General features: G+C 39.0%; 1 protein-coding gene across 5 annotated transcripts in view; it reads left to right on the top strand.

Moving 5' to 3' along the window:
• The first annotated feature begins 207 nt into the window (after positions 1 to 207).
• The window catches only part of CCNT2 (cyclin T2), a 50,159-nt gene continuing 36,824 nt past the window's right edge, over positions 208 to 13,542 (top strand). For 2 of the 5 annotated variants that reach the window (XM_029224979.1, XM_029224980.1), the window contains exons 1-2: positions 208 to 392; positions 1,217 to 1,298. In XM_029224979.1, coding sequence (XP_029080812.1) covers positions 235 to 392; positions 1,217 to 1,298 — 240 coding nt within the window. In that variant the 5' untranslated portion in view covers positions 208 to 234. Of the gene's footprint in view, positions 393 to 1,216; positions 1,299 to 3,435; positions 3,463 to 13,542 lie in introns of all 5 variants that reach the window. The other 3 variants (XM_029224985.1, XR_003793891.1, XM_029224982.1) reach the window with 3 other exon arrangements.

The raw sequence follows: 13,542 nt of genomic DNA, 5'->3' as shown, positions 1-13,542 counted from the left end.
GCATTATGGTCCCGTGCGCGAGAGCGAGGCCCGGGCCGGAAAAAGAAAGCAAAAGACTAGGGCGAGCCGGTAGGGCGGCCCCCGCGCACGCGCACGGGCGGCGGCGGTGGTGAAAAAGGGTGGTGCGTGGTCTACGGCGAGCGGAGTGGGGCGGGGTCGCGCGGCCTTGGCTGGGCGTCCGCGAGCCGGGAGGGGCGGGGGGTGGGTGAGGGAGCGGGCGGAGGAGGAAGTGTCATGGCGTCCGGCCGTGGAGCTTCTTCTCGCTGGTTCTTTACTCGGGAACAGCTGGAGAACACGCCGAGCCGCCGCTGCGGAGTGGAGGCGGATAAAGAGCTCTCGTACCGCCAGCAGGCGGCCAACCTCATCCAGGACATGGGACAGCGTCTCAATGTGTATCCTTTCCTATTTTTGGCCCTGCGCCTCTCACGCCCTGTCCCCCTCACTGCTCGCCGGGTCGCCGGGCCTGGTGCCCCGCGAACATGGCGCCGCCGCCTCGGTCTTTCCTGGGCCTCGGCCGCGCCGTAAGGGAAGACAGGCTAGGGTTCTGGAGGCTCCGAGCGGCCGGCAGCGGAGGAGGGGAGGAGAAAGGGAGTCCGGTGAATGCGGGCCGGGAGGCTGCGTTGTGTAATCTGTTTGGGGCCGCGCGTGGTGACGGCGGGGGATGGGAGTGCCGCCCGGGCGAGAGGGAAATCTTAGGGATTATCGCAGAAAAGAGGCGGCTGCTTCTACTTCTAGTCCGAGAAGGGGTTGAGAGCTAGGAGGGAGATGCTGAAAGGCTTAAGTGTTCTCTGCAGCCTTTCCCCGCTCTCCTCGGCGGTTTGATGGCGGTTCTCTTGTACCTTGGGAGCGCACGGGACGTCTTTATGTTCCTGGCATGGTTTTGCATGGGTGCGCGCGCGCGTGTTTCAACTGTTTGATTTTGGGTTTAGTAGCCATTGACAAATGCTTCCTGGGCTCGCTTAATAGCAGTATTGGAGCGGAATGCTCGGCGTTTGTTATTATTCCGGCTATTTATTCGGTGGGGAGCCTTTTCGATCCGCCAGCCCCCACGCCATCATCCTGTGGGTATTTAGTTCCTTATTATTACAGTTTGGGGATTGGTTTTGAGTGAACGGGGGCCTTGGAAAAGAACCGTAGATCGGGAATTTTCCTTCAAAATTGTTTTGGAAAAGAGATCTTGTTTTTCTCCGATATTTCCTAAATGTTAACGTTCCAGCTCTCAGCTTACGATAAACACTGCGATTGTTTATATGCACAGGTTTTACATGCACCATTCTTTCACCAAATTCAATAGAAATGTAAGTATTGTTTTATTAATCTGTTTTTGAAACAACCAAATTTTAAGATACAATCGATACGCAGAAAAAAGTTGGTCGTGGATTTTACTATTGTATTTAATGTTCTAAGTTAACAGTGAAGGTGAATCGCGTGATAAACATTTTGCTTCAAATGTGGGGTTTCTGGTTGGTTGGTTGGTTTTTTAATTTGTGTTGACAAGCTGCCAGGCGCTGTGTCAGGCTCTGCCAGGTCTTTTGAGCTAAGAGATAAATCAGAAGCATTTCTCTTCTCAAAGAGTATTTATTACATTGGTATTCATTTAAGTTTTACACTCAACATTTGGACAATTTATAGGTACAATGTAATTGTAGAAAACCCAGTCATTCTGTTGTACATCTTAATTGTATTGGACTCATATTGCTTCAAATACGGTGAATTGGGCTTAGTTTAATTGTAACATTGTTTTCAAATGACCCTTTGAAAGATGTTTAGCAGAAATATTTCATTTGCTAACGAAATTTAAGTTGTAAAACGTTCTTGTTTATCACATTTTAGCATTAGTTGTCTACTTAAATTTTTGGTGGTTTGAATGGTGTCTTGCTTCAGAAATACTGGGTCAGAGGTGTGTCTGTGTATGTACAATTAGTTTGAAGTAAATCTTACCTTCCAATACTAAAGTACTGATTTGGAACATATTCTGTAAATTTTGACAAACTAGTAGTGGCGTTTAGTTGAAATTTTCATTTTAAGTTATGAAAACGGCACTTCGGTGTCTGTTCTTTTCAGAGAAACACGAATACTGTGTTATACCTGTTATCAAAGAAAATTGCATATTGTTTAGAAATATTTAGCTCTACCTTATTTCTCACCATATTTTTTGCTCACAGCTATTTATAGAATGCTATTCTGAAAGGAGTGTGGAAAAGTTGACCCTGGAAGACTTTATGCAATTTGTGGATTGTCATTAGGACCTTTTAAGAAAACAGTCTTTGAAAAGGTCCTTTTTTTTAGTTGGAAGGAAAAGCTTCATAGTTTAGATTGATTCCTATTTTAACCTCTTCTGATCATAAATCTGATTTGGTTTATCAGATTGGCATATAGGTTTATATTAAACAGTATACATTTTGGTTTCTTGCAGTCTCCACTGCTTCTACTTTTCATCTTTTAAATCTGTTTGATTCTTGCTCTGTTTATATTTTTCCAGTTATTTCTTGTACACAGAACTTAGGTCAGTGATAGTGTTATGGAAGAGAGAGGAAGCCTTTTTGGTATAACATTTAGATTGAGAGAAATACAGTTTTATTTAAATTGTCTCCTAAGGCAGAACTGATGAATACTAATGTAAGTGTGGCTTCCCTTAAGTAGCCCTGGAATATGCTGGTAGGAATCACAAATCAAAATAGTTCTGCAAATTCTTTTTTTTTAATTTTTTTTGCGGTACGCGGGCCTCTCACTGTTGTGGCCTCTCCCGTTGCGGAGCACAGGCTCCGGATGCGCAGGCTCAGCGGCCATGGTTCATGGGCCCAGCTGCTCCGCGGCATGTGGGATCTTCCCGGACCGGGGCACGATCCTGTGTCCCCTGCATCGGCAGGCGGACTCTCAACCACTGCGCCACCAGGGAAGCCCTGGAAATTCTTGATGTGGCTACAGATGTCCTATTTGCTTACTTTTCTACTTCAGTAATGATTTCATCACAAGACTACACTTCTCTTTTTGAACCCTCCGTCTTTCATAATTTGTCTCTATGGCCTGGTTGGTGTGCTTTAAAGCAAAACCTTACTTAACAGCCAAAATTCACAGCTGTAACTTTAAGTTGACTGGTGAAGCCCAGGTCACTTGCATTCTAACTCTTATTATTTTATTTAAATGCCATCATTTAATAAAAAAGCCAGAGTATTCATTTTTATTACCCTACTTTCTGTCTTCTGTGTGTATAAAGGCAAACTTCAGTGTTTTGCATTGAGTCATTATTAGAATAATTGAAATCTGATGCTAATTTCTGTTTTGAGAAGTAAATTGCACCCTTCATATCTAACCATTGTCTTTTTTACCTTTGCTATTTTATCAAAAGTGGTTTTAATATTTATTTGTGTTGGTACACTTGCATCAATTGCACAGCCTCACTCTTTTATCTTTTTTTTTTTCCTATTCTTTTAGGGTGAAGGGGGTGGTCTCAAATTGAATGTGAGTCACTTTCAAATTCATACTCCCTGACATCACTGGGAAAATTTTTCTTACAAGGTTATAATGGAATGTCATGGTAGACTTTAAAAAAGCATGAGTCTCCACCACTAAGTAAATTGAACACCATTCGGTAAATTAAACCATAACAAGCTTCAATTTAAAGATGCTAGTAACAACATATATCTAGTTTTATAATAAATATGCATTCATTATGTTAAAATATTTAAAAATATTTATGTGGCTTTATTTTATTTTTTCACATTAACAAATTTAAAAGTAAAAAAATCCCCTAAAGGTCAAGTTGGTCTTGTTTTAAAAGTTAGTGTCAGCAGAGCTGTCTTTTATCATTGTTACTTTCTCTTTTTAGAAGGTTGGATGGCTACCAGCAGGAAATGACTTTTATATGTAACCTAATTAGATAAATCTATCCTTTGCTCACTGGATGCAGTGAGGTTTATGTAATTGAGATTAGTAATTGAAGAATGGCCTTGCTGGATCAAGCTCAAGATAAATCTAATGAAGTATATAAAAAAGCCCTGGAACCAGCAGTGCCTCCACAAAGTATGTACTGTGGGAGAGCATCCTCCCCAGTGTCAGTCGTAGAATAGATAATTGACCCAGCTTTTCCTAGAAACTCTGTTCATTAGTTTCGTTAGTCAAGTTTATGATGCATTTGTTTCTTATATTAATTCCAAGTCTTTTGAGTTCTCTTAAGATGAGGTTGTAAAGAACACACTCTTAGTATTTTTGTTGGTCATGGTCTAGTCTCATATCTCTCTCCAATTCGTGTGATCATTTTAATCTTCTCTTTCTTTAGTTCTGTTGCCTCTTTTTTGAGCTGCAGCAATTGAAACATTGTAGTATGCCAGATTTAAATGTAGCTTTGTTTAAGGTCTCAAGAGTACACAATAAGTTAAGGGCAGTATTCAGAACTAATGATTTTTGACTGTGATGACATCTAAGAATGCACCGTCTATGTCATATCTGAGTTTCACTTAATACATCTAAGATTAGTCAGCTGATACACATAAAGGAACTTGTATTTGATTGTGCTAAAATTTGATTACCACTTTTTGCTTGCAGTCTTAATCTTTTCTCAGTTGACTTGGTTCTTGACTAGTAGATACCATTTGAAAATTTAAAGATTTTCTTTTTGCATTCCTTTCTTCCCCTGTAAAGACTTTAGTGATTTAAAGGAAAGCCATTCTTTTCTCTCTAGAAAAGTGCCCATGATCCCTGTTCTTTGTCTGATAATAAAGCATTCTCCCATTCTAATTTTTGTTAATAGTCTTTGCATAGAAATTTATTCAAGATTTTTTAATGGTAGATTTCATTCAGTTTACACCAGCTGTTGCTTATGTATACTCAGATTGCTCATAAAATTGTCATAAACAATTGCCACTTGTGAAAGAAGAACATTTTGGGCAATTTGGTTAGTTAAGGATTTTGTTTAAATTTGTATTGTGAAAGCCCTAAATTTCTCTCAAACATAGGAATCTAGATAAAGTTAAATGTAACCTCCCTGCCCCAAAAGGACAGGGGGGTTTTGTTTTCTTTCTTTTTTGGCTATACTCACCAGTACCTCACATAAAGTTGATATTTGGCAATAGTTTGTCAATAGAATGTATCAAATCTTGTTGCTCATAGGTCTGTTGAGTGAATTCTTCCACATTTTCCTCTATATTCATCCTCCCCACATAGACACATTTTAAATGTTTTATTATTGAAAACTAACAGACACATGGTAAATGAAAACAGTAGAAAAAGGGATATGATAAACCTCCCTCCCATCCAGGTATCTAAGCCCCCTGCCCTACAGCATTTGCTGTGCCCAGTTTCTGTGTGCCCTTTCAGAAATAGTTTTAGCTTGTGCAAGCATATATGTGTGTATTTTTTCCAGCACAGAAAAGGGTTTTTGTCTGTTTTTTTCACAATTCTTAGATCCAGCACACAACAGCAATATGAGAACAGACAGAATTGTACTGGTCCTAGTTGGGGTTAGATGTGGCTGTTTCTGGAGAAGTAATTTTTAATATGGCACCAGAAAAGGATAGTATAGATTGACCCAGTGTAACTCAACCAGGGGCAGCTTTGCCCACCAAGGGACATTTTACAATGCTTAGAGACATTTTTGGTTGTCACAGATGGGAAAGGGGTACTACTGGCATCTGGTGGATAGAAGCCGGGAAGTTAAACATCCTACGATGCATAGGATATTCCTGCAAAACAAAAAGTTAACCTGGTACAAAATGTCAGTAGTGCTGAGGTTGAAAAAACCATGGGTAAACCTAAAGAGTTAAGAAGTGAGACTAAAAGCTATGTTATTGTCACTAGATTAATTTTGAGTGTTTGGTGAATTTTATCTGTTCTAGTAAGAAATAGCCTATTCATCTGTAATTCTTCAAGGACCATAAGAACGCAGATCACATTTGTAATCTTCTTCTAATTGGGGGCTTTAGGGAAACTTTTTGGTATTTCTAAAATTTAAAGTTTAAATTTAGCTCGTTAATAAATGTTGCTTTTCTGTTTAGTACTAATGTGTTTTTTAGCCTCTTATTTGAGTTTGTTATGAATCTTACCGTATTAGAAGATATTTTAGTAGTTTGGCTTCTAATTTTGTTTATGGTGGGGGTTTTTTGGTTTTTTTGTTTGTTTGTTTTGTTTTTGCGGTATGCGGGCATCTCACTGTTGTGGCCTCTCCTGTTGCGGAGCACAGGCTCTGGACGCGCAGGCTCAGCAGCCATGGCTCACAGGCCCAGCCGCTCCGCGGCTTGTGGGTCTTCCCGGACCCGGGCACGAACCCGTGTCCCCTGCATCGGCAGGCGGATTCTCAACCACTGCACCACCAGGGAAGCCCTATGGTGGGTTTTGACATAAATTTTTTTGTTACTCAAATCTACCTTTAATTTTGCTTTATTTCATTACCTTTATGTTTATCTGGAGATAAATGTCTACCTATATTTATTTATTGATTTCATGGGAAGAGATTCTTGGGTTTTGACGTTTGTTTTTCCTTGTTAGGTTTATTTTGGTATGTGGTTCCTAAACACTTACTTAAGGTTGATATTCTCTTTCTTACCCCAGATAAGGAAGAAAAGAATCATAAAGGTTAAACACTTTGTCTGAAGTCACACAGCAGCTGAGTGACAAAAGCTAAAAATCGCACCCAGATCTAGACTCCATTGTTGATGCAGTTATCAGTATTTCTGCCTCAAGTATCTGTTACTAGGAATCTTTTCATAGCCCTGAAATTTTTCACTAAAAGCAGTTGATGTATAAAGCTTTTGTGATGTGCCAGTTGTGATTCACTAACGCTCGGCATGAGAATTATCAGGATATTCCTCTAAAACATGCTTTAGTGGGCTGTACCTTAAACCTATGTAATCAGAATATTTGTGGTGGGACCTGGGATCCTCTACCTTAACAAGCTTCCCAGGTGATACTGATGCCTGCTAAAGTTGAAGACTGTTCGTTTAAATTTTGATGTTTCCCCTGTGTCTCATAATCTGTTATACCAGTCAGCCCTCCATGTCTGTGGGTTCTGCATCTGTGGATTCAACCAACTGCAGATCAAAAATATTTGGGAAAAAATTCATTTACAAAAAGCAAAACTTGTATTTACCCCACACCAGCAACTATTTACATAGCATTTGCATTGTATTAGGTATTATAAGTAATCTAGAGATGACTTAAAGTGTAAGGAAGGATGTGCGTAGGATATATGCCATTACTATGCCATTTTATATGAGACTTGAGTGTCCATGGATTTCGGTAAATGTGGAGGGGTCCTAAAACCAATCCCCCACCTGTGGCTACTGAGAGATGACTGTACACTGGCCGTTTTGTAGAAGTTAAATCAGCATGTTTCATTCTTTTACCTACTAAAGTAAAATGTCTTTGAAATCTGAGTGGTTGTTTATATTATAGCTCACTTAGGCTTCTGCTTTTTAATTTAATAAAGCAGTTAGTCGAAGAATAATCTTATGTTCAAAATCCATTAATGCTACTGGGAAATACTGTAGGGCTGTCCAGTAGAACTTTCTGTGATAATGGACGTATTCTGTATCTTTTATGTTCAAAATGATATGTACTGACACGTTTCCTGGATTGTAAATTTGAGATTATTAGACTAGATGATTTCTAAATTCCTTTTCAACTATAAATTGTGTGGATGAAAATTTATTAAGATCCCACTCTGTAGGGCTTCCCTGGTGGCACAGTGGTTAAGAATCCACCTGCCCATGCAGGGGACATGGGTTCAAACCCTGGTCCGGAAAGATACCACGTGCTGGAGAGCAACTAAGCCCATGCACCATAACTACTGAGCCTGCACTCTATAGCCCGCGAGTCACAACTACTGAGCCCACATGCCACAACCACTGAAGCCGACACACCTAGAGCCCATGCTCTGCAACAAGAGAAGCCACTGCAGTGAGAAGCCCGTGCACTGCAATGAAGAGTAGCCCCCACTCGCTGCAACTAGAGAAAGCCCATGTGCAGCAACAAAGACCGAACGCAGCCAAAAATAAAGAAATAAATAAATTTATTTTTTTTAAAAAATCCCACTATGTAATAGGCGTTTTACTTATGGCAGCTGAAGTATTCTCCTCCTGAGGAAACAGATGCAATTACTAAGTTACTTGTCCAGAAAGTAGCCGTTACGTGATTCGCATTTTGAACCTAGATCCCTAGCCTGATCGCATGCTGCAGTTCTCGCTTGTGTCTAATATGTTTAAGAAATGTTCCTAATGTGTTTCAGAAATAGGGCACACTAATTATTGATGCCAGTGATTTCTAAGGAGGAGATGAGTATACAAGTGATTAATGAAAATACTGTCAGATTTTGATTTGCTTTTCTCATTGGGTGAAATCCAGTGAAGTCCTCTTTTGAGTTAGGCCCCAATTCCTCCTTCAGCCATACATCAATCTTAGGATTTACGCATTGTGCATCCCTATTTTTCCATGTGGTGCTTTCCCTTCACTTTTCATGTGATCCTGACCTGTCAGGTTGTGAGACTGAGCTGAAGTTACAACTCTTCATAAACCATTCCCCAGATAACTCCACTCTTTCACTTCTGTTTGATTCTCTGACCTTATCCTTTGGGTCCTGTTCTATTTCATCTATTTGGTATTCTTTAGTGCTGTAGTGTAACTGTGCGTATATGAAATGAAGTGGGTTTTTTTATGTTTTTTGTTTCGTTGGTTGGTTAAGTTTTTTTGGCCATGCCACGTGGCATGCAAGATCTTAGTTCCCCGACCAGGGATCGAACCCGTGCCCCCCAACAGTGGAAGTGCTGAGGAAGTGGGTATTTTTAATTGTTATAAAATGAAACACAAACATGTAAAACCACTAAATATATAGCAGAGTGAATTATTATAAGGTAAACAACTTTGTAACTACCACTCAAATCAAACAAGGGAACTTTGCTAACTACCCCAGAAGTGCCTTCATGTGCTCCATCCCAATGTCAACCCTTTCCTTCCCTCCACAAAGGGATAGAAAAACTGTCCTATCCTTTCCCATTATTAAAGATTTGATAGGTTTCTTAAATCTCTCAAGGTACAGGTTTCCCCTCTATCCCTTTCTTTTACTTAAATTTTATCTGTTGAAGGACCTAGGACATTATACCTGTAGAGTTGCCACCTGTCTGGGTTTTGCTAACTGTATATTCATGGTGCAGTTTATTATGTTCCTTTGTTGCTGTATTCCCTGCAAATTGCCAGTTGGATCCAGAAATTTGATCAGACTCATGTTAGATCCCTTTGGCAGGACTACAGGTGATGTTATATTCTTTAATCAGCAGGCACCTGATGTCTGGTTGTCTTTTTGTGGTGTTAGCAGCTGTCGATATTCAATACCTAGATCCTTTTATTCATTGTGATACTTTAATTCTGTCATTTCTTCTTCATTTATTAATTGGAATATTTGTATAGTGAAATGTTGTGATTCATCACTATTTGGACATCCGGTGGTACAAGTTCATACAGGAAAGGCAGAATAAATACTTGATTCTTGCCCTGTATTTACCACCTTTGTTGAGATAAGATTTACATACCATATATTTCATCCTTTGAAAGTGTACGATTCAGTGGTTTTTGCGTACATTCACAAAGTTGTACGTCAATTTTAGAAATCTGTATCACCCCAAGAAGAAATCCCACAGTGGTCCTTTGTGACTGGCCTCTTTCACTTAGTACATAATGTTTTCAAGGTTCATCTGTGTTGTAGCATGTATCAGTACTTCATTTATTTTTCTTGCTGAACTACCATTATACCATATTTTGTATATACATTTATCAGTTAGTGGACATTTGGGTTGTTTCTACTATTTGGCTGTTATATTGCTACTATGAACATTTATGTATGTTTTTGTGTAGATAGATGTTTTGATTTCTATTGAATATATACCCAGGAGTAGAATTGCTGGACCATCTAGTAACTCTGTCTGTACCCATATAGTCTGGGATAGTTTCCTCAGTATCTGTTATAGCAAGATATTCCAGGTTCATCCTGTATGTTTTATATCCACAGCTGAAATGGCCATTTCTTTAAGAAACCCTGCTTTTTCTTTTAGTAGAAAGTGGTGTTACCAGATACCAACCTGGACCCTGGAGATACTCATTGTTGCTATGTTTGTCTTGTTTTTAGGCATCTTCAATGAACAGAGCAAGGAAATACATAGAACAGTAAATATGTATTCGCTATACACATCAACATATTGTTTGTTATTCATTTAACAGTAAATATATGAACTATACAAAATATAGGTGGACTTGTTTTATATATATATACATTTTAAATATATATATTTAAGATATCTTAGGAATTCATTCTGATTCAAGCAACAGTAGCATTTTTTACTTCTTTCTTTTTTCTTTTCTTTAACCTCTTTTGTATTACATCTCTGTGACCTTTCTTTCACACCAAAAATCTTAGTTTTGAAGGATGTGGGAATGATAGGATTTAAATATCCCAATATCACTTGTTAATCCCACATTACACAAACACGTCTCAGAATTACAGTACAACCACCACCAGTGTAATTACTGAGAACAGTTAAATGTTCTTGTTTGCTTTCCCCTCTCACCCCTGGTTTTTAAAAGTTGTACCTACATTATCATAAATAGCCATTACAAAACTCTCCCTTTTAATCTTCATTCAAGCTTAGTTCTGCAAGTAACTTTATTTGTATTGTTCACCACCAGTGCGTATGTTGAAGTCTCTGTAGTCATTTTGATTGTTTAAAGTTATCGTGAAGATCATGGAAACAATATTGTCTGAATCCTTGGATGTTGATAATTGTTTGTGCCCTTTATATCCAGGGTCAGTTTTGCTGGATATAAAATTTTTGGCTTGTGCTTTCTTTTCTTAAGTATCTTAAATATGTAACAATTGCTTTTTTCTTTTTTCCTTGTATAAAGCATTGCTGGCAGTTTGGGTGGTGATCTAACTTTCTTATATTTATTTTTGCCTAAGTGGTCAAAGGATTTTTTTTCCTTAAAAATCTAGGTGGTTCTGGGTTGATATGCTCAGGTGTGTGATGTGCTCTTTGAATGTGTGATTTCATATCTTTTTTACTTAGGTTTTGTGTTATGAATCTTTTTTTTCTTTTATTTTCAACATCTTTATTGGAGTATAATTGCTTTACAATGCTGTGTTAGTTTCTGCTGTATAACAGTGAATCAGCTATACATATACATACATCCACATATTTCCTCCGTCTTGCGTCTCCCTCCCTCCCTATCCCACCCCTTCAGGTGGACACAAAGCACCTAGCTGATTTCCCTGTGCTATGCGGCTGATTCCCACTAGCTATCTACTTTACATCTGGTAGTGTATATATGTCCATGCCACTCTCTCACTTCATCCCAGCTTACCCTTCCCCCACCCCGTGTCAAGTCCATTCTCTACGTCTGCATCTTTATTCCTGTCCTGCCCCTTTGTTCTTCAGAACCATTTTTTTTGTATGTGGGGGATTCCATATATATGTGTTAGCATACGGTATTTGTTTTTCTCTTTCTGACTTACTTCACTCTGTATGAAAGACTCTAGGTCCATCCACCTCACTACAGATAACTCAGTTTCGTTTCTATCTATGGCTCAGTAATATTCCATTGTATATATATATGCCACATTTTCTTTATCCACTCATCTGTCAGTGGACACACAGGTTGCTTCCATGTCCTGGCTATTGTAAATAGAGCTGCAATGAACATTGTGGTACATGACTTTTTGAATTTTGGTTTTCTCAGGGTATATGCCCAGTAGTGGGATTACTGGGTCGTATGGTAGTTCTAGTTTTTTAAGGAACCTCCATACCGTTCTCCATAGCGGCTGTATCAATTTACATTCCTACCAACAGTGCAAGAGGGTTCCCTGTTCTCCACACCGTCTCCAGCATTTATTGTTTGTAGATTTTTTTTTTTAAGATGTTGGGGGTAGGAGTTTATTAATTTATTATTTTTTTTTTTGCTGTGTTGGGTCTTCGTTTCTGTGCGAGGGCTTTCTCTAGTTGTGGCAAGCGGGGGCCACTGTTCATCGCGGTGCGCGGGCCTCTCTTGTTGTGGAGCACAGGCTCCAGACGCGCAGGCTCAGTAGTTGTGGCTCATGGGCCTAGTTGCTCCGTGGCATGTGGGTTCCTCCCAGACCAGGGCTCGAACCCGTGTCCCCTGCATTAGCAGGCAGATTCTCAACCACTGTGCCACAGGGAAGCCCGTGTTTGTAGATTTTTTGATGATGACCATTCTGACTGGTGTGAGGTGATACTTCACGGTAGTTTTGATTTGCATTTCTCTAATGATTAGTGATGTTCAGCATCCTTTCATGTATTTGTTGGCAATCTGTATATCTTCTTTGGAGAAATGTTTGTTTAGGTCTTCTGCCCATTTTTGGATCGGGTTGTTTATTTTTTTGATATTAAGCTGCATGAGCTTCTTGTATATTTTGTCAGTAGCTTTGTTTGCAAATATTTTCTCCCATTCTGAGGGTTGTCTTTTCATCGTGTTTTTGTTTTCCTTTGCTGTGCAAAAGTTTTAAGGTTCATTAGCTCCCATTTGTTTATTTTTGTTTTTATTTCCATTTCTCTAGGAGGTGGGTCAAAAAGGATCTTGCTGTGATTTATGTCATAGAGTGTTCTGCCTATGTTTTCCTCTAAGAGTTTGATAGTGTCCGGCCTTACATTTAGGTCTTTAATCCATTTTGAGTTTATTTTTGTGTATGGTGTTAGGGAGTCATCTAATCTCATACTTTTACATGTACCTGTCCAGTTTTCCCAGCACCACTTACTGAAGAGGCTGTCTTTTCTCCATTGAATATTCTAGCCTCCTTTATCAAAGATAAGGTGACCATATGTGTGTGGGTTTATCTCTGGGCTTTCTATCTTGTTCCGTTGATCTATATTTCTGTTTTTGTGCCAGTACCATACTTTCTTGATTACTGTAGCTTTGTAGTATAGTCTGAAGTCAGGGAGCCTGATTCCTCCAGCTCCATTTTTCTTTCTCAGCATTGCTTTGGCTATTCGGGGTCTTTTGTGTTTCCCTATAAATAGTGAAGTTTTTTGTTCTAGTGCTGTGAAAAATGCCATTGGTAGTTTGATAGGGATTGCACTGAATCTGTAGATTGCCTTGAGTAGTATGGTCTTTTTAACAATGTTAATTGTTCCAATCCATGAGCACAATACATCTCTCCATCTGTTTGTGTCATCTTTACTTTCTTTCATCAGTGTCTTATATAGTTTTCTGCATACAGGTCTTTTGTCTCCTTAAGTAGGTTTATTCCTAGGTATTTTATTTTTTTTGTTGCAGTGGTAAATGGGAGTGTTCCTTTAATTTCTCTTTCAGATTTTTCATCATTAATGTATAGGAATGCAAAAGATTTCTGTGCTTTAATTTTGTATCCTGCTACTTTACAAATTCATTGATTAGCTCTAGTAGTTTTCTGGTAGCATTTTTAGGATTCTCTATGTATAGTATCATGTCATCTGCAAACAGTGACAGTTTTACTTCTTCTTTTCCAATTTGGATTCCTTTTATTTCTTTTTCTTCTCTGATTGCTATGGCTAAAACTTCCAAAATAATGTT

Source organism: Monodon monoceros, unplaced genomic scaffold, assembly GCF_005190385.1.
Source record: "Monodon monoceros isolate NGI ecotype Baffin Bay Population unplaced genomic scaffold, NGI_Narwhal_1 Super_Scaffold_16, whole genome shotgun sequence".
Classification (NCBI taxonomy): Eukaryota; Metazoa; Chordata; class Mammalia; order Artiodactyla; family Monodontidae; genus Monodon; species Monodon monoceros.
The sequence above is the reverse complement of the archived record's forward strand: the minus strand, read 5'-3'. Positions and strand labels throughout refer to the sequence as shown.